At 38.0% G+C, this 22,296-nt stretch overlaps 1 protein-coding gene across 1 annotated transcript in view; it reads right to left on the bottom strand.

Moving 5' to 3' along the window:
• LOC136263050 (uncharacterized) overlaps positions 1-22,296 on the bottom strand; it is a 308,373-nt gene that overhangs the window by 274,965 nt on the left and 11,112 nt on the right. Inside the window, exons 2-3 of the mRNA XM_066057501.1 lie at positions 20,720-20,924; positions 4,663-5,064 (exon numbers count right to left, since the gene is read on the bottom strand). Of these exons, the coding sequence (XP_065913573.1) occupies positions 4,663-5,064; positions 20,720-20,906 (589 nt within the window). The 5' untranslated portion in view covers positions 20,907-20,924. The remainder of the gene's footprint in view (positions 1-4,662; positions 5,065-20,719; positions 20,925-22,296) is intronic.

Raw genomic sequence — 22,296 nt, 5'->3', positions numbered from 1 at the left:
AAGGATGATAATAGCATGACCTTGAAATGGGAAATAGGCAGGAAAAACTTCCGACTCGTTCGATTAGTTGCACGTGTTACTGCGCATGCGTCAGCATTCTAATTATAGCACTGATACTCTTATTGATGCCCTACTCTGATAGCCATTGGATACTAGTATTTTTTTTTACCTGCATCACGGTGAGTATTACATCTGTTAGTTTCCAACATTAACTCGTTTTAAATGCTTTAAACTTCATAATAATTGCACAGACCGCCTTCAGCCACTGGATTTGTCTGTTAACAAACCCGCCAAGGATTTTGTGCGAGCCAAGTTCCAGGATTGGTATGGAGATAAAATTTGCAAATGGAGTGAATGAGGATGTAGACATGCAAATGAGCTGTATGAAACCTCTCACCGCTCAGTGGATGATTGATTTACACAGTCACTTGGCTTCAAGTCCTAATATTATTATCATTGGTTTTCGCGCTGTTGGAATATTGAAGCATGAAAGACCTGCCAAGATTTAACATCAACATACCCTGTAGTATACTTGATTATAAGACTCTGACATATTTGATTAATTATGCTGCAATTTTTTATTTACATGGTAAAAATCTTGAAATCAATGTGAATTAAATATGTTAAAATTGTTTACAGTATGTTACAATTGCTCACATCATGTTCGACCAATAGCTGCATAATCATGGAAAAGTTGACATATATTTTTGCTCAAAGCACACTTTAAAAGGAGGTCGTAATTTTTCTTGCTGAAACTCAAAAACATCATGGCTAAAGGCAAGATTAGTGGCAAATGCTATAGCAAAGAGTCCACAATCAACCATTCCAATTTGCTCTCGTACATTTGAAAAATGTACAGTGATCTTGGATAATCCAAACACTCTCATGAGTCTACGTTTGGTTACTTCATCCAGGTCTGAATATAGTGAATCATAAACATTAACTTCTCCAGCTTTACATCCAATACTACTCACGATGATCCAATGACACTGACAGTAATGCCATATTTGGATATAGTTGTTAACCCAGAATCTAATGCACTGCTGTACCAGAGTGTTGTATAATCCTTGGTATGTTGGAAACTGGTATAACAACAACTTTTGGGCTGCATTTATATGCATGTCAGTTAGTTCTTCCCCTGATAACAACAAAATTTTGTCAGACATCTTCAAGGTAGAGCTGAAAATCTGTATCCATTCACCATTTTCTCCTGCTTCTTGCCCATTATTATCCTCTTTGATCTCTTCAATATGACAAAGTTTAGGTCGTTTGCTTTCTTGTGTGAGATCCACCACTTGGTTTATTGCCTCTGTCTTTACTGGTTTCTTAGTTTCTTCTCTAACATCACTGGTTGGTTTTGCCTTGGTATTTTTCAGTTTCTCCAGTTTCTTCACTGACATATCAACATAATTTTTTCTACCTTCAAAAATCAAGCGACAAGGTATTTCCAGTCCACCCTGTGGAATGCCTCGTGAATACCTCCTTCCTCCAGTAATCTCACAGTGAATTGTACCACTATTTCATAAAAACAGCGAACAACTGGGTGAAATCTTTCAAGGCACATGGCCAACTATCTCAGCATCCTTCTTAACGCAAACAGAAAATGGGTCGAAAGTATTCCCCATTTCTCTACAGCACTCTAAAATTTCTCCATTCGTAGCTTCCCAAATATCTTGGTAGACATGGTACCCCATTACTTCTGAGTCACATGAATATCTAGCTCTACTGGTATCCATCAAAAGAGTTTGCTCAGTTTAGACTTCGCTCAATTTAGACTACGTGAGGGACCGAGCAAGAAACCAAGCTACACTTGTGATTCTAATTATTTAGATAGTGTGCATGTAGTACTGACGTTGATACAAAGTACTGACATATATCAATCATTACTAGACCTAGCTAGCTACTGGTATCGAGGTAATGATAAGCTGTAAACCTTAAAGCACGAATTTTACAGAGAATTTGCAAGGGAATTTTGCTTGAGAAAATCGAGGAGAATAAATTAGCACGTCGAGATTAAACCACGAAAATTATACCCACAAAATTTAATACACTTACGGTACTCTAATAGAACGGTCACCCTAATAGAGCATTCAGCTAATTCATGACTTACCTCATTATAGATGTCTATTACATTGCAAGTTATGTTGTAGGGAGTTCAGCAGCAACCAGTTAATATTGTAGACAGTTCAGGTACAAGCAAGTCACCCTGTAGAGAGTTCAGCTACAAATATATCGCTGTATAATTATTACAAGTCACACTGAAGAGAGGTCAGCTATCAACAAGTCATGCACCCTGTAGAGAGTTCAGCTACAAACAGTTCACTCCGTAGAGAATTCTGCTACAAACAAGTCTTCATGCAGAGAGTTTAACAACCAAAATCCACCCTGTACAGAGTTCAGCTTTACTAACAAGTTACTCTGTAGAGAGATCAGCTAGAAAAAAGAGAGAGCTCAGCTAGAATACGTCACCTTGTAGAGAGTTCAGCTACACACAAATCACCCTGCAGAGAGTTCAGCTATAAACAAATCACCCTGTAGAGAGTTCAGCTACAAAAAAATCACCCTGTAGAGAGATCAGCTAAAAACAAGTCACATTGTAGAGAATTGAGCTACAAACAAATCACCCTGTAGAGAGTTCAGCTGCAAACACATCTCCCTGTAGAGAGTTCAGCTAGACACAAGTCACCCCGTAGAGAGTTCAGCTACCATCAGATCACCCTGTAGAGATTTCAGCTAGAAACAAGTAACCCTGTAGAGAGATAAACTACAAACAAATCATCCTGTAGAGAGTTCAGCTATGAACAAATCACCCTAGAAGGAATTCAGCTTGAAACAAGTCATCCAGTAGACAGATCAGTTAGAACCCTGTACAGCAATCAGCTACAAGAAATCACCATGCAGAGAGTTTAGCTACAAAGAAACCATCACGTAAAGAGTTCAGCTGCAAACAAATCACCCTGTAGAGAATTTAGCTACACACAAATCACCCTGTAGAGAGTTCAGCTACAAACAAGTCATCCTGTAGAGAGATCAGCTAGAAGGATCAGAGTTCAGCTACAAACAAATCACCATGCAGATAGTTCAGCTACAAACAAGTCACCCTGTAGAGAGTTCAGCTGGGACGAAGCTTCGAATGCTTCGTGGGTTTTAAGGTTAAGTAAACTTCGAATTATAAAAGTATCCTTCGAAAGCTTCGTAATGTACTCATAGTCTACGAAAAATAACAAATAAACGTTATTATCATTATTGCAGCTGCTTATTCCTCTTGCATGATCAATGTTCGTCTCTTCGCAGTTGAGCTTCATGTACCACGCCCACTTTTAAACCATTGCAGTTCAGCTTGCTACAATAGTTGCAGCCTTAAAACACCTTATAAAGTGATAGATAATGCATAGAAAGCGTACTTTTAACCATTACTTGGTGTTTACCTGTGCATGATTGCAGTATAGCGGACACGCCCATTTACAATCGATTGATCGTGTCATTCAGTACTGCTGCTGTGCAGTTTCCAAATGCTTACGAACTTATTAAATGGATTTAGAAAGGTAAAACCAAAGAAGGATGCGCATAGATACAAGCAAACTTGAAACTTGAAAGCTAACACCGAAGCTTCAAATATTCGAACATTTTATTAGCAAATATTCGAATGTAAATTTCAATATTCATCCCAGCCCTAGTAGAGAGATCAGCTAGAAACCAGTAACCTGTAGAGAGTTCAGCTGCAAAAACAAATCACCCTTTAGAGAGATAAGCCAGACAAAGTAACCCTATAAAGAGATCAGATAGAAACAAATTACCCTGTGGAGAGTTCAGCTACTGTGTAAACAAGTTACCCTGTAGAGAGATCGGCCAGAAAAAGGTGAGATCAGCTAGAAACAAGTCACCCAGTAGAGAGATCAGCTAGAAACAAATCACCTGTAGAGAGTTCATCTACAAGCAAATCACCCTGTAGAGAATTCAGCTACATTTCAAGTCACCCAGTAGAGAGATCAGCTGCAAACAAGTTATCCATAGTGAATAACTGACATGTAATAAATATATGCATTATATATAATTTGTACATTTACTAATAAAATCAGAATTAGTTAAAGTATTTAAAATCTGTTTCATCTTTTTCTTCTTCCTGTGGTAAAAAAAAAGATAGGTTAAAAAGGCCCCAACTATGGCCGGCTTTGGATTATACAAATACAAAAAGAAGTGAAATCTAATCCAAAACAGCCAAGGTGTAAAAAAAAGAGTGCGGCCCTCAAAAGACTGTGGTTAAAAAAGATGTGAAATCCAAGGTGGCAACCAAGAAATGGCTGTGATGGTAGGTTAATGGTAAAAATTTTAATAACGACAATTCGGGTAAATTTTGTGCCAAGACCCACAGCCTTTTTGAGGGCCGCACTCTTGTTTTACAGCTTGGCTGTTTTGGATTAGATAATAATGTACTGTATGTTATCCCAACATATGATAGAACCCATATCCCAATCTACCATTACAAACATAGTCAGCATTTTAAATATTGCAATTGTGAGCTTGTATAGAGACCACAGAAGATATATTCAGAATCATTTCAAAGGAATTAATTGACCCAATTGCTTTGAAGATTATCTAAACAGCTGGCATTGGGTAAATCCTGCTACTATATACATTATGTACTATACATAGCAACTTTACCTGATGTAAATCTGTCATCTTCAGCTAGAACTGTAACCTGTACATGTCCTGTTCTTGGTACAGTCATAAACTCATCAAGGTGATTACCATCTTGTGAAGATATTACATACACTGGAAGTTCCTTAGGTACACCATCTTTAATAAAACTGCTTGGCAATGTGGTGCTTAATGAAGAATTAATAATGATCAATCCTTGTACAAGGTCAGAGAAGCCTTCAACCACAGCACATAGGGTCTCATTTGTGTCAGCCACTTTGATATAAGTGATGTATTCATCTGAAACACTGGCATCCTGATAACAACAAATTCTGCAGTCCACTGGAGTAGGATGGACACCAGGAAGACAAGCATATGTCAAAGATAGACATGTTTCTTTAGAACTGGTTGAACGAAACTTGAGCCCTAAAACACAAAGAGGAGAAGAAATAACGTATGTAATCATGTTTTGTTTCATAGCTATATTAATTTTTATCAAGGTCACACAGCTACATATACTTGTACAATGACTATGCTTTTGTCAGTTATCCAAACACTCTGATTATCTAAATGCAAAAATTGACTGTTCTATTATAGTGTTTTTCAACAGTGTGCACTCTATTAGAGTAAATACAAAGCACAAGGGTGCATCTATCAAATGGTGGAAGCCAAAGAAATAACCACAATTTTGTCAGTGTCAAAACAAGAACTAGGGATTTTAAGTTTGATTAGACTATAGCATTAAATGTCCACTAGTATATCTTCAGGTTTAGGTGGTCTCCCCTTTTCACTATTTTTTTTTTCTACAATCCCTAATCAAACTTAAAATTCCTTGTACTCATTTCTTTAATTTTTATAAACTAATTATTAAAGGTGTGTACCAATAGGGAAATTTTGAACCGATCCGATATAAACCGATATACTGAGTCTGAATACCGATACCGATACCGATCCGATATACCGATATAACAAGTGTAACTATTTGTGACCGGATCTGCGAAAACCCGACATAATGGCGCAAGCCTAAATTTTCAGTATAAGCCATTGATTAGCAATGGGTAAAATATTTGCGTATTCAGAAAAAAATCCGTAAAATTTGTAAACGCTTTGTTCTTTGTGAAGGAAGGGTCTTACGATACAAACCTGGATATCATTTTATTCGCCTACTCAAGAGGAGTTCAAAAATCTTTGCTTTGTTGCAGTAGACGCAAGTTATGGGTGTTTGTTTACGTCATGTCGAAACGATCGTACGCGATCCATTTTTCTTCACTGATTGCGTCTCTGTATGCAGTGAAGAATGGTAATAGAAGAACTAACTTACCCAGTAATGGACTCCCCTATTCATGGCGAACACAATGGTGCAAGTTGCAACTCTGTACTGTATTGTATTTGTAAGTTACAGCTGTTTTTGTAAGCACATGTAATTTATTTTCCCAATACTTGCTGTACAAATCGATCTTTCTGTTGTTGCTACTTTGTAGGGCTGTAACTCGAAACGTTGTTGCCATAGGAGGCTGAAACTTGGCCAGAGCATACATGTGGCTAAGTAGATTATAAATATTCAACAATAAAGAATTTGAAAAATGCGCCATTATGTCGGGTTTTTGCAGATCCGGTCACATTTATATTTGAGGAACCAGATATCCCATGCTCAACTTTATTTTAACTACTGAAGAAACTACTGAAGACAGTCTTAAGATTATTGGCTATGCTTGGTTACCCATGGTGGTGTGGCCTCTATTGATAGCTCAGACTATAAGGCACCCATAAATATTTTAATACAGGCCCCTGCCAAGATAAATCCGGATTACTCCGCATTTTAATGGCTTGTAGAGATGGCTGGTTGTTTTATGCCGTTCTCTTGGTTCATCTTATAGCTGTTTCCCCAGGCCCACCACTATGAGTGTTTGTTGTATGATTGGTAAGCTTTGTGACAACAAAACAGTAAGTATCCATGCACTTAGACGGCTCCGTGAAGCATACTGCTTTTAGACAAGGAAGATAACTACTGTTTCCCATCCTTGTTAGCTAAATAATAGAGTTTATAATGTGGCTTGCAGGGGTGGATCCAGGAGTTGGCAAGGGGAAGGGCACAAACAGGCTAAGTTGGTAGGTAATGGGGAGAGCAGATTCTCTTGTTAGTTGCCACATTTTTGAAGCAGCTAATTATCACCTCTTAGTAGTGTCTCACTATTGATTTTTTTCCATTTTGGCCTTTGCAGATGGTTGTGAAGTCTTAAAAGCTGTTTAAAAGGCTCTGAATGTCTTAAATAACAGCAACATGATAATTACTTTTAGAAGCACTTAATACACACAAAGGTGTTGGTTAGCAATTTCACAGCTAGTTTGAGTTTGATTCACTTTTGGTTTTAGGTGAATTTGTAATAATGCTAGTAAAATATACATATTTTCATGAGTTTTATAAACTGATCTTGGCCTTTGCATTTACTAGAGGTGTGGCTGGCTCCTCCACAAGGTCGGAAGAGAGTGGGGGTGTAGGGGGGGGGGGGGGGGGGGCATTTGCCCCAAATGCCCCATCCTGGATCCGCCATTGGCTTGATCATTGGACAGTGTCCTCAAGATAGTTCAGTCGGTGTATTGTATCGGTTTTTAGCAGCAATGTCGGCTCCCACCGATATAGTAGAAATATCTATATCGGCCACCGATACAATATGTATCAGTATATCGGTACACCTCTACTAATTATGACTGGTGAAAGTGTACATACCACATCAAAGGAAAAGTGGTGACAAATATATTAATTTGTGTCTGAAAGCATACCCCAACCATCAATCACTGAAATGTGAAGTAGTCATCATGCTTTGATCTTAGCTAGTTTCAGCCTGTTATACAGCATTACAAATAAAGAACAGTAAATGCATCTGTAATTGATCCAGTTACTACATAAAAAGAGATGATATGATCTAAACAGCAGCTATAGGGAAGCCATAACATGCTACGGTGAGCTGACACACCTTAATTGTACTGTCTGAAAAGAAATAAGACACAAAGGAGTAGGTCTATGATGGATGAATTAGAATTACACGCTGCGGTATGCCAAAAGGCATTGCCGAGTTGAAGTAAAGTCTAACAACTAATAATTCAAGCCTATGTAGCTATCTTTGAGTTTCACTTGTCTCAAGAAACCAGGCAACTTTCACTCAGTAGAAAATTCTATTAAATTCTATAGTAACTTTGTGAAACCATTTTCGGCTGCTATGAAAATACTTTTAGGCTTGATTCTACCTAAGCAGTACTGCCATGCATGGCTCTATGAAGGTATTCCATGTTTTGGCTGTTTGGTATCAAGAGTGTGACGTGTGGCCAAAGAAGCCGCCACATCATGAGTATATTAACAGGAAGACATAAAATGCAATTTTCATGCCTATATAGCTCTGTGATCCCTAAACCGATTGGATCGCGAACCAAATTTGCTACAGAAGTGCCAGCCAGTTAGGGGAGTCTACATGCCAAGTTTGAAGAAAATCGCTCCAGCTATTTCCAAGATACGAGCGAACAAAATTTCATTATAATTTCTTTGTTTTCTTTTTCTTCTTCATCTTCATTTTGCACACTTTGCAAAATCCGCCATAAAACATGAATGCACGTTCAGATCGGGCTGAAATTTGGCACATATAAAGGGCTCATTAAGGTGGATCTAAGTACCAACTTTAGTAGGAATCCGATGAATATTTGCGAAGTTATGACCTGATTATATGCGTAAAGTAAGGTCAAAGATCTGTCATGCCAACAGGGTAAACCCCTAGGAGGAATGAGTTGAAAATTGATATGTAGATGGAGTAACCATCATAGGAGTCCCTTTTTGTGGCTTGAAAGAAATCGAGATAAAGACCATGGAGATATGACACAAAATCCAACCTGTGTCAAAATTAAGCAATTGATTTTTATGAATAAAAAAATAGTTCTCATGTCTACCAGGCAAACCACTTAGAGCAATGAACTAAAAATCAGTATGTAGCTGGAATAATCATCACAAAAAGTACTTGCAGTAGTACAGAAGAATCGGATTACAAACCACTGAGTTATGATTCAAAAGGCAACTACGTGTAGCAAATGCAAGATGAAGATACTCTAATAGAACAGTCACCCTAAAAGGGCATTCAGCTACATTTATGACTTACTCCAGTATAGAATTATAAATTATTCTGTAGGGAATACAGCTACAAACAGTTAATCTGATAAACAATTCAGCTATAGTCAAGTCACCCTGTAGAGCGTTCACCTAGAAACAAGACATCTTGTAGAAAGATCATCTAGAAGAAGTCACTTTGTGGAGAGTTCAGCTACAAACAAATCACCTTGTAGAGAGAACAGCTAGAAGAGGTTCCTTGTAGAGAGTTCGGCTACAAATAAACCTCGATGTAGAGAGTTCAGCTGCAAACAAACTACCTGTAGAGAGTTCAAGTTACCCGGTAGAGAAACAAATCACCCTGTAGAGAGTTCAGGTAGAAGTCACGTTGTAGAGAGTTCAGCTAGAAGGATAACCTTGTAGAGAGATCAGATATAAGAAGTCACCTTGTAGAGAGTTCAGCTACAAAGAAACTACCATGCAGAGAGTTCAGCTGCAAACAAATCACCTGTAGAGAGTTTCAGCTACAAAAAGATCACCCTGTAGAGAGTGGCAGGCAGGGTCTTGGTACAAAATTCACCTGAATTGTCGTTATTAAAATTTTTACCACTAACCTACCATCACAGCCATTTTTCGGCCGCCACCTTGGGTTTCACATCTTTTTTTTATCATAGCCTTTCTGAGGGCTGCACTTTTTTATTTTATAGCTTGGCTGTTTTGGATTAGATCAAGACATACGGTAGTGTGTCGTGCGACCCAAGAAGCCGGCGCGCAACACCCATGAGTACATTGACAGGAAGAACGAAAACACAAATTTCGCACCTCCGTAGCTCTGTGCTGCCTTGATGAAACAAGACGATTTTTGCTGTGGACACTCCCTCTAACTTCAGTACTGCACATTCCAAATTTGAGCGAAATTGCTTAAAGTGTTCTCAAGATATGCGACTTCAAAATTGGCTTAGTTTCTTCATTTTTTTTTCCTTTTTATTTTCTTCCTCTTTTCGCACACTTACAAAAACCGCTATAAAACGCGAACGCAATATCCAATTTCCTTGACATTTGGCACACAGAAGGGGGGTGTAAAGGCGCATCCATGTACCAACTTTGGCTGGAATACGATAAACAGGCAAAGAGTTATTAGCAATTATTCACGACAAATAATACCAATATGTTGTCACGCCTACAGGGTAAACCGCTTACGGGAAGAAGCTGAAAATCGGTGGGTGAATAGGTTAACTATTGAACCTCAAACCTTTTGTGGTTTGAAAGAAATCGAGCTAAAATCCAGGAAGATACAATGAAAAAACCAAAAGCGTGTAACAGTTATGCAATCGAGATTAACTAATAAAAAAACCACTACTTTCCACGCCCACCAGAAAAACCGCTTGGGGGTAATGCTTTGAAATTCGTTGTACAGATCGAGTAATCATCTTAAAAAGGATCTTCAATGGTGTAGAAGAATCAGACTTTAAGCCACAGAGTTATAACACAAAATCAAACTTGGTGTAGCAAGTGCGAGATCGAGATACTGTAATAGAGCAGTCACCCTAATAGAGCAGTCATTCTGAAAAGAATTTAAAAGATCAGCTAGAAACTAGTAACCTGTATAGAGATAAGCTACAAAAAATTCATCCTGTACAGAGATCAACTAGAAGAAGCTACCTTGTAGGGAGTTCAACTATGTAGTTTAGCTAGAAGAACTCAGCTTGTAGAGAGTTCAGCTAGAAAGAAACTACCATGTAGAGAGTTCAGCTACAAACAAATTGCCCTGTAGAAGAATCAGCTAGAAGAAATTACCCTGTACAGAGTTCAGCTACAAAGAAACCATCATGTAAAGAGTACAGCTGCAAACAAATCACCTGTAGAGAGTTCAGCTACAAACAAATTATCCTGTAGAAAGGTCAGCTAAAAGAAGTTACCTTGTAGAGAGTTCAGCTAGAAACAAATCATCCTGTAGAGAGATCAGCTAGAAGAATTTACTTTGTAGATAGTTCAGTTACAAACAATTAACCCTATAGAGAGATCAGCTAGAAGGACTCGCCTTTTAGAGTGGTCAGTTACAAAGAAACCACCATGTAGAGTTCTGTGATAAATATATGCATTATATATATAATTTGTACATTTATTGATAAAATCATAAATATTTAAAGTATTCATCTGTTTCATCTTTTCTTCTTCCTGTGGAAAAGATAAAAAATGATAGGTTAAAAAAGCCCCAAAGCTGGCCTATGCAAGCTTTGGGGTATACAAATACAAAAAGAAGTGAAATCTAATCCAAAACAGCCAACTGTAATAAAAGAGTGCAGCCCTCAAAAAGGCTATGGTGAAAAAAGATGTGAATTCAAAGGTGGCGGCCAAGAAATGGCTGTGATGGCAGGTTAATGGTAAAAATTTTAATAACAACAATTCAGGTGAATTTTGTGCCAAGAACAAACAGCATCAAATTCACCTGAATTATTGTTATTAAAATTTTTACCATTAACCTACCATCACAGCCATTTCTTGACCGCCACCTTGGATTTCACATATTTTTTCACTGTAGCCTTTTTGAGGGCCGCACTCTTTCTTTACAGCTTGGCTGTTTTGGATTAGATAGATAATACACGTAACACTTCCACAAGGTAATTTTTCTAACACTGGTGCTGTGGTGTGTGATATAGGATATTTTCCTATCATGATTACTGCACACAACATATCACAATACCATATATATCACGATATACAACTCATCACTCAGCTAGTGTATTTACGCTGATGACACTTGTATCAGTGATGTACTAGAAGTACAATACAGCATGGTACATGACTAGCATGCAACATTGCAAGCACTTTTATCAAAAAAAAGTACAGTGTACAATGACATCTTGGGTACATTTTTCTCTAATTATAGCTAAAATCTATACCTAAGCTCATATCACGATATGTGACCTAATTTTAGAAAACTGCTGATATCTGCACAATTTTCAAAATGCATTTTATTTGTTCTTTGTTTTCTACAGGGACAGAGGAATGGACTAGCCAAGTTTCAGCTTCCTAAGTTAAGCAGCGTTGGAAATACAGCATTAGACAGCCGTACGAGCAAATAATTTGATATGTACAGAAGCTATCGAGAAAAGAATCTACAGGCGCTTACATAAACCATCATAACTTAATGATACAACGATGTACAGAATTGAATCTTGGCTAATTAAGTTCGCCATGCATTTGTGCATCCACCAAGGTATAGTTTTTTCCCCAGGTATGCTTCTGTGCTCGACAAAGAAGGCAAATTCACGGAAAATGATTGTTGGTGAATTCTTTCGTTACAACAACGTAATCAAACATCTGTAACTTTGGAATTTTTCCATGTATGGAGATGAAACAAAGAGTTTTGTACTCCCTATGAACAGGCGAACACAATGATGCCAAGGATTTATCCATTGGTGGCTTAATTCACCCGCCAGCGAGGCAATAAAAACTTGCATAATTTTTTTCTAAGCTTGAGTTTTTTATCCATAGTTTTTAAATGCGTTTTATTACAAATGTACTGTTGTGCGTATATCAACAGTTTTTCAAAATTCGGTCACATATACAGAATCTACATCACACCACGATATAAAAAAATCTAATCCAAAACAGCCAAGCTGTAAAAAAAGAGTGCGGCCCTCAGAAAGGCTATGGTGAAAAAAGATGTGAAATCCAAGGTGGCGGCCAAGAAATGGCTGTGATGGTAGGTTAATGGTAAAAATTTTAATAACAACAATTCAGGTGAATTTTGGTGCCGCTTGGTCTTGGCACAAAATTCACCTGAATTGTCGTTATTAAAATTTTTACCATTAACCTACCATCACAGCCATTTCTTGGCCACCACCTTGGATTTCACATCTTTTTTCACCATAACCTTTTTGGGGGCCGCACTCTTTTTTTACAGCTTGGCTGTTTTGGATTAGATTTCACTTCTTTTTGTATTTGTATACCCCAAAGCCGGCCAATGGCCGGCTTTGAGGTTTTTTTAACCCTTCTTTTTTTCTTTACCACAGGAAGAAGAAAAAGATGAAACAAATGTTGAATACTTTAAATATCTCTGATTTTATCAGTAAATGTACATTTTATATATGTAATACATATATTTATTACAGAACTCTCCATGGTGATTTCTTTGTAACTGAACACTTTACAAGGTAACTTCTTCTAGCTGATCTCTCTACAGGGTGAATTGTTTGTAGTTGAACAAACTAGAAGGTAACTTCTTCTAGCTGATCTCTCTACAGAGTGATTTGTTTGTAGCTGAACTCTCTACAAGGAAACCTCTTCTAACTGAGCTCTGTACAGGGTGAATTGTTTGTAGCTGAACTATCTACAAGGTAACTTCTTCTAGCTGATCTCTCTACAGAGTGATTTGTTTGTAGCTGAACTCTCTACAAGGAAACCTCTTCTAACTGATCTCTCTACAGAATGATTTGTTTGTAGCTGAACTATCTACAAGGTAATTTCTTCTAGCTGATCTCTCTACAGGGTGGTTTGCTTGTAGCTGAATTCTGTATAGGTGATTTGTTTGCAGCTGAGCTCTTTACAGAATGGTTTCTTTGTAGCTGAACTCTCTACAAGGTAACTTCTTCTAGCTGATGTATCTACAAGGTCACTAGTTTATAGCTGAACTCTATACATAGTGGTTTCTTTGTAACTGAACTCTCTACAAGGTGACTTCTTTTAGCTGATCTTTCTACAGGGTGATTTGTTTGTAGCTTAACTCTCTACATGATGGTTTCTTTGTACCTGAACTCTCTACAAGGTAACATCTTCTAGCTGATCTCTCTACAGGGCGATTTGTTTGTAGCTGAACTCTTTACATGGTGGTTTCTTTGTAACCGAACTCTACAAGGTGATTTCTTCTAGCTGAACTATCTCTTTCCGTAGTTGAACTCCCTACAGGGCAACTTCTTCTAGCTGATCTCTCTACAGGGTGAATTGTTTGTAGCTGAACTCTCTACAGGGTGATTTGTTTACAGCTGATCTCTATACAGGTTACTTGTTTCTAACTGATCTCTTGAATTCTGTTCAGGGTGACTGCTCTATTAGGATGACTGTTCTATTAGAGTATCTCTATCTCACACTTGCTACACCAAGTTGGATTTCATGTTATAACTCCGTGGCTTTAGGTCTGATTCTTCTACACCATTGAAGAGCCTTTGTAAGATGACCACTCCATCTGTACAGCGAATTTCAAAGTATTACCCCAAGCAGTTTATCTGGTAGGCGTGGCAAATAGTCGTTTATTATTAGCTAATCTACGTTGCATAATTGTTACACACTGTTGGTTTTTTCATTGTATCTTCCTGGTTTTTAGCTCAATTTCTTTCAAATCACAAAAGGTTTAAGGTTCAATATTTAACCTATTCACCCACCGATTTTCAGCATCTTCCCATACACGGTTTACCCTGTAGGCGTGACAACATATTGGTGTTATTTTTCGTGAATTATCACTCATAACTCTTTGCCTGTTTACGGTATTCCAGCCAAAGTTGGTACCGAGATGCGCCTGTATACCCCCCTTCTGTGTGCCACATTTCAAGGCAATCAGATAAGGCTTTCGCGTTTTATAGCAATTTTTGTAAGTGTGTAAAAAGAGGAAGAAAAATAAGAAAAAAAAAACAAAGAAACTAAGCCAATTTTTGAAGTCGCATATCTTGGGAACGTGTGAAGCGATTTCACTCAAATTTGGAATGTGGAGTGCTGCAGTTGGTGGAAGTGTCCACAGCAAAAATCGTCTTGTTTCATACAGGCAGCACAGAGATACGGAGGTGTGCAAATAGCGTTTTCTTTCTTCCTGTCAATATACTCACGGGTGTTGCGCGCTGGCTTCTTGGGCCGCATGACACACTACCGTGTGTCTTGATTTATCGTGATATTTCGATATATATCACATATTGCACATCACTACTATGTATAATACTAAACTCAAGATATCAACACACATGGTAGTGTGTCATGCAGCAAAAGAAGCTGGCGCGCAACACCCGTGAGTATATTGACAGGAAGAACGAAAATGTAATTTTTGCACCTCCGTAGCTCTGTGCTGCCTTGATGAAACAAGACGATTTTTGCTATGGGCACTCCCCCCAACTTCAGTACTCCACATTCCAAATTGGAGCGAAATCGCTTCAAGGATTCCCGAGATATGGGACTTCACAAATTGGCTTAGTTTCGTAGTTTTTTTGTTTGTTTTTTTGTTTTTTTTCTTATTTATCTTTCTCTTTTCGCACACCTACAAAAACTGCTATAAAACTCGAACGCCATATCTGATTACCTTGACATTTGGCACACAGGAGGGGGGTATAGGGGCGCATATCGGTACCAAATGTGACTGCAATACGATAAACAGGCAAAGAGTTATGAGCGATTATTCACAAAAATAACACCAATATGTTGTCACGCCTACAGGGTAAACCACGTATGGGAAGAAGCTGAAAAGTGGTGGGTGAATAGGTTAACTATTGAACCACAAACCTTTTGTGGTTTGAAATAAATCGGCCTAAAAACCAGGAAGATACAACAAAAAACCAACAGTGTGTAACAATTATGCAATCGAGATTAGTTAATAAAAAAAAGACAACTTGCCATGCCTACCAGCTAAACCACTTGGGGCAATGCTTTGAAAATTGCTGTATAGATGGAGTAATCATCTTAGAAAGGCTCTTCAATGGTGTAGAAGAATCAGATTTAAAGCCATGGAGTTATAACACGAAATCCAACTTGGTGTAGCAAGTGCGAGATCAAGATACTCTGATAGAGCAGTCATCCTAATAGAGCAGTCACCCTGAAGAGAATTCAAAAGATCAGCTAGAAACAAGTAACCAGATAGAGATCATCTACAAACAAGTCACCCTGTAGAGAGATCAGCTAGAAGAAATCACCATGTAAAGAGTTCAGCTACAAACTAGTGACCTTGTAAAGACATTAGCTAGAAGAAGTTACCTTGTGGAGAGTTCAGCTACAAATAATTCATCCTTTTCAGAGATAAGTTAGATGAAGTTTTCTTTCAGCTACAAACAAATCACCCTGTAGAAAGATCAGCTAGAAGAAGTTACCTTGTAGAGAGTTCAGCTACAAAGAAACCATCATGTAGAGAGTTCAGCTACAAACAAATCTCCCTGTAGAGAGATCAGCTAGAAGAAGTTACCTTGTAGAGAGTTAAGCTACAAAGAAACCATCATGTAGAGAGTTCTGCTGCAAACAAATCCCCTGTAGAGAGTTCAGCTACAAACGAATCATCCTGTAGAGAGATCAGCTAGAAGAAGTTACCTTGTAGACAGTTCAGCTACAAACAAATCACCCTGTAGAGAGATCAGCTAGAAGAAGTTACCTTGTAGACAGTTCAGCTACAAACAAATCACCCTGTAGAAACATCAGCTAGAAGAAGTCACCTTGTAGAGAGTTCAGCGGCAAACAAATCACCTCAGCTAGAAGAAGTCAACTTGTAGACAGTTCAGCTACAAAGAAACCACCATGCAGAGAGTTCAGCTACAAACAAATCGCCCTGTAGAAGGATCAATTAGAAGAAGTTACCTTGTAGATAGTTCAGCTACAAACAATTCACCCTGTACAGAGCTCAGTTAGGAGAAGTTTCCTTGTAAAGAGTTCAGCTACAAACAAATCACTCTGTAGAAAGATCAGCTAGAAGACGTCACCTTGTAGAGAGTTAAGCTACAAAGAAACCACCATGTAGAAAGTTTTTTTACTGCAAACAAATCATCCTGTAGAAAATTCAGCCTCAAACAAATTGCTCTGTAGAAAGATCAGTTAGAGGAAGTTACCTTGTTGATAGTTCAGCTACAAACAAATCACCCTGTAGAGAGATCAGCTAGAAGAAGTTACCTTGTTGATAGTTCAGCTACAAACAAACCACCCTGTAGAGAGATCAGCTAGAAGAAGTTACCTTGTTGATAGTTCAGCTACAAACAAACCACCCTGTAGAGAGAGCAGCTAGAAGAAGTCACCTTTTACAGTTGAACCTCTCTTATCCAGGCGGTCTGGTACACACTACTGTCCGTATCTCAGAAATGTCCGTAACTAAGAATAGCATGCTATTATGCTAAAGTGACTAATTTAAAAACAAATATTGCTGTTATTGTTATCAGGTAGTGCTGTGCAGTTTAGTAGGCAGGGGGAAATCACTACAGAGCATTCATGGCCACTCCCCTGGGTTGTAAAAATGCATTATCACCTAGCAACCAAGTAGTAGTTATTATTAGTAGAATAAACAAACCACCAAACTGGTAAACAGCAACCTTTAGGCTCCCTCCTTGTGCTTTCATGTAAACCAAACTTCATTATGGTCAATAAACTACAAGCCACATGACTACTTTGGGCTGTCTGGACAATGGAGGTGCCTGGATAATAGAGGTCTGGATAAGGGAGGTTCCACTGTAGAGTGTTCAGTTACAAAGAAACCACCATGGAGAGTTCTGTAATAAATATATGTATTATATATATAGTTTGTACATTTACTGATAAAATCAGTAAAGTATTTAACATCTGCTTCATCTTTTCTTCTGTGGTAAAGAAAAAAAAGATAGGTTAAAAAGTCCCAAAGCCAGCCTATGGCCAGCTTTGGGGTATACAAATACAAGAAGTGAAATTCAATCCAAAACAGCCAAGCTGTAAAAAAAGAGTGCGGCCCTTAATGCACAAAATTCACCTGAATTGTCGTTATTAAATTTTTACCATTAACCTACCATCACAGCCATTTCTTGACCGCCACCTTGGATTTCACATCTTTTTTCACGGTAGCCTTTTTGAGGGCCGCACTCTTTTTTTACAGCTTGGCTGTTTTGGATTAGATAATAATTACCCCTAACAAGAAATCAAATAGGATTCACTTGTACTGTAGTATAGTTTATGGGCAGATCAAGGGTCATTGCCAGTACTAAAGTAACACAGTTTACAATGAATAGTTGGAAGGGGACATTTTCAAAATACTAATAATTATATATTTCTATTTTCATACCTAGTGTTGTTCTGTATACAGTGTCCGCGTTTTTGCATAGCTTTTATCCATTCATATACACATTTGTAAAGGATTGGCTAGCATGTTACAGAGTAGTATAGACCATACACTGTTTAATAATTCAATATTCAAATTCATACTTTTGAAATACTAGTTTCAAATACTACTGTATATGTGGTAGCTTTCATATACTATACTACAGTACCTATTTAGAGGTAATTATCGCAATTATAATATGTAGCACCAGTGTTAGAAAAATTACTTTGTATATACGTATGGCATTAGTAATAGTTAGATCAACTAAAACTCTTCTTTTGCTACATCTGATTCAAAACAGCCAAACTGTAAAAAAAGAGTGTGGCCCTCAGAAAGGCTATGGTGAAAAAAGATGTGAAATCCAAGGTGGCGGCCAAGAAATGGCTGTGATGGTAGGTTAATGGTAAAAATTTTAATAACAACAATTCAGGTGAATTTGGTGCCGCTTGGTCTTGGCACAAAATTCACCTGAATTGTCGTTATTAAAATTTTTACCGTTAACCTACCACCACAGCAATTTCTTGGCCGCCATCTTGGATTTCACATCTTTTTTCACCATAGCCTTTCTGAGGGCCGCACTCTTTTTTTACAGCTTGGCTGTTTTGGATTAGATTTCACTTCTTTTTGTATTTGTATATCCCAAAGTTGGCCTATGGCCGGCTTTAGAGCTATTTAACCTATCATTTTTTTCTATACCACAAGATGAAGCAGGGTGATTTCTTTGTAGCTAAACTCTCTACAAGGTGATTTTTCTAGCTGATCTCTCTATCGGATGACTTGTTTGTAGCTGAACTATCTACAGGGTGATTTCTTCTAGCTGATCTTTCTACAGGGTGATTTGTTTGTAGCTGAGTTCTCTACAGGGCGATTTGTTTGCAGCTGAACTCTCTACATGGTAGTTTCTTTGTAGCTGAACTCTCTACAATGTAACTTCTTCTAGCTGAACTCTCTACAGGGTGACTTGTTTGTAGCTGAACCCTCTACAGGGTGACTTCTTTCTAGCTGAACTCTTTACAGGTGATTTGTTTGCACCTGAACTCTCTTACATGGTGGTTTCTTTGTAGCTGAACTCTCTACAAGGTGACTTCTTCTAGCTGATCTCTCTACAGGATGACTTGTTTCTAACTGAACTCTCTACAGGGTGATCTGTTCAAAGTGGAACTTTCTACTGGGGGATTTTTTTACAGCTGAAATCTGTAGACGATGGTTTCTTGTAACTGAACTCTCTACAAGTTAACTTCTTCTAGCTGATCTCTCTACAGGGCAATTTGTTCAGGTAATTTGTTTGCAGCTGAACTATCTACATGATGGTTTCTTTGTAGCTGAACTCTCTATTAGGTACCTTCTTCTAGCTGATCTGACTACAGGGTGACTTGTTTGTAGCTGAACTCCCTACAGAATAACTTGCAATGTAATATAATTCTATAATGGAGTAAATTATAAACGGAGCTGAATGCTCTATTAGGGTGACTGTTCTATTAGAGTATCTCGATCTCGTATATGCTACACGTAGTTGGCATTGAAATCATAACTCAGTGGTTTCTACTCCGATTCTTCTGTACTACTGCAAGGACTTTCTATGATAATTATTCCAGCTACACACCGATTTTCAGCTCATTGCTCTAAGCGGCTTGCCTGGTAGACGTGAAAGCTAATTGTTTTTTTATTCATAAAAATCGATCTCGTAATTTTGACACAGGTTGGGTTTTGTGTCATATCTCGATGGCCTTTAACTGGATTCCTTTCAAACCACAAAAAGATACTCCTAAGATAGTTACTCCATCTACATAGCAATTTTCAGCTTATTCCTTCAATCGGTTTACCCTGTGGGCGTGACAGACCTTCGACCTAATTTTACATAAATAATCGGTTATAACTCCGTGAATGTTAATCGGATTCCTACCAAACCTGGTACTGAGATTCGCCTTAAGTATCCCTTTACGTGTGCCAAAGTTCAGCCCGATTGGAGCACGCATTCATGTTTTATGGCAGATTTTGCAAAGTGTGCGAAAAGAAGTAGAAGAAAAAAACCAAGAAAAAAACCCAAACTTTGGCCACTCGTATCTCGGAAATGGCTGGAGCGATTTTCTTCAAATTTGGTATGTGGACTCCCATACCTCGCCGGCACTTCTGTGGCAACTTTGGTTTCAATCAGATAAGGAATCACGGAGCTACAAAGGTGTGAAAATCACATTTACTTTCTTCCTGTAAATAAACTCACGGTGTGGCGCGCCGGCTTCTTGGGCCGCACGACACACTACCGTGTGTCTTGATATCACTATAATGGTTTTCAATGGCAGCATTTTGGCAGATGTCCTATATAATTGGAGATCCCTATTATACAGTACTAGTTACTATCATATTGTATGATACACAAATCTCTGTTCAAATACTCCATTTAATGGTACAGTCCATGAGTTATTTTATTAACGGCTTTTACTCAATATTATTTTGTACATGCAGCCATTATTTTCATTATACCATCACATGGCAAGACATTTTTCTATATTAATGCTTTACAGCACAAGTACTGAAGGTCTGTAGGATACCTGGTCCTACAGCCTGCTCAAAGACTTTAGCTACATAACGTATGTTTGAAAAGTTGGAGAAAGGAGAAAACATCCATGACTGGACCTGGGTAGCCTCGAACCTGCAGCCATCCAATTTACACTCAAACACTTACAGGAGTCTACCAGTTGGTCAGGATGTTTTCTCCTTGTTATTTTCATGTAATTATATCCGCAGGAATTCTTGTTATTTTTATTTGATACTCATTCTTAACTAACCAATAATTATACTTGAATTGCATAAAACATTCAACTGTGAATATTATTTCCGTATACCAAATTAGTTAAAAGTACTGAGGGAAAACAGAGATTCGAAATGTAGGGTTGCATATTCTGACCTCAATTTATGTGATTCAAGTACAACTGAGATCACACTATATGCTACAAATTTTTATACCTTACCATTTTGGATAACTACCACAGGTACCTTCTCATTACTACTATGGAGATCGTTGTCATCCTGTACAGGTACACCAAAGTCTCCAATAGGGGAACCTTGATTAGGAGGTGTCACTATGGTTCCATCGCCATAGGAAGACCATTGGGTAGGAAGCTTATTTCTCCGTCGGCCAGGGCTATCCGCAGCCATCACTGAATAATTTCAGACCTATGACATCAATTCATGAAACCAATACATAGTTAAACTAAGTACAACGGTTAATAGTAGAGATGATGAACAATGATGATGGTGTACGACCAAAAAATATGTACACACACACGCACGCACACACACAAACCTAATGTGTTAGTTTAGTTGTATTAATTAACCACACCCTTAGCATGGCTACAAGTGCCTTTGGAAAGCTTCCTTGGCAAATTGAAAGTTCATTATTTTGTCAATGAAAAAAATTCTATCATATAATTGACTAAGTAATCATTTAAATAAAGTGCACATTTAAACCCTCCTTTGGCCGATACAAATATACAGCAATAGAATAAGGAGGAAATAAATTTGCACATCAGGTAACAGTAGACTTGTTTAAGTACTTTAGCATTTGTAATATATAAGATCTATGCTGATATACCTGGAACAATAATTTAATTAATCGGGACACTTGACAACGATTATATCTGGATAATGTGGACACTTGGTAATGGTCCCAATCATTTCTTAGCATGTAAATTGACCTGGAAAATCAGGACACTACTGGTCTGTTCCGAGTGTCCTTGATACATAGAATTTTAAAAAATTGTTAATTTAAAGGGATCTATGCAATAAAAAGTAGTGAAACAAGAGATGAATGATGGTGTTACAGCACAGCTTAGTGGGAAAGTCCCTACTTTGGTATTGAACAAAACAATTGTTTAACTAATGTACCAAAGTAGGGATTTTCCACTGAGCTATGCTGTAATACCATCATTCATCTCTTGTTTCACTACTTTTTATTGCATAGATCTCTACTTCTTTTTAAATTAACATTTCTTTAAAATGCTAGTTTTGGTTTTTGTTGCAGCACTGCTAGCTACAATGTAACTTGTGAATTCTCTTAGAATATTACATATGACTGTTGTATTAGAGTGACTGTTGTATTAGAGTATATCTCGAGTCAGCCATGAGGTGTGCAGCTAGCTAGACCAATAAGGGGTGAGGTCATCTTATTTACTGTTAAGTAAACGGCTGGATTGGTTAAGAGGTGTGGTCTCTGTGCTCTATCGCCATTAGTCCACCTACATCTTTAGCTGATGGGCATGGTCACCCGCCAATCGTGAATGGGATCCCAATCACGAACTTGCAGATATCTAGCTAGTATATCTCTTATAGTAGCACCGGGACTGAAGCACTACTGAAATGTGGCTCTGAAATAGTTCTGCGGCGTCTATATTATGTTGCTGAATTAAAGTGCTGATACGGAAAATTAACGCCTTGATATGGTTTCATTGGATAAAGAAGGAACAAGCAGCCTGATTGAAGATGAAAGAAAATACCAGGCGTAGAGGGCCTATACTTATTGGAACCACAAAAGGCACATTCCACAGGT

Source organism: Dysidea avara, chromosome 8, assembly GCF_963678975.1.
Source record: "Dysidea avara chromosome 8, odDysAvar1.4, whole genome shotgun sequence".
Lineage (NCBI taxonomy): Eukaryota > Metazoa > Porifera > Demospongiae > Dictyoceratida > Dysideidae > Dysidea > Dysidea avara.
Note: the sequence above shows the minus strand (reverse complement) of the source record. Positions and strands in the feature narration are given on the sequence as shown.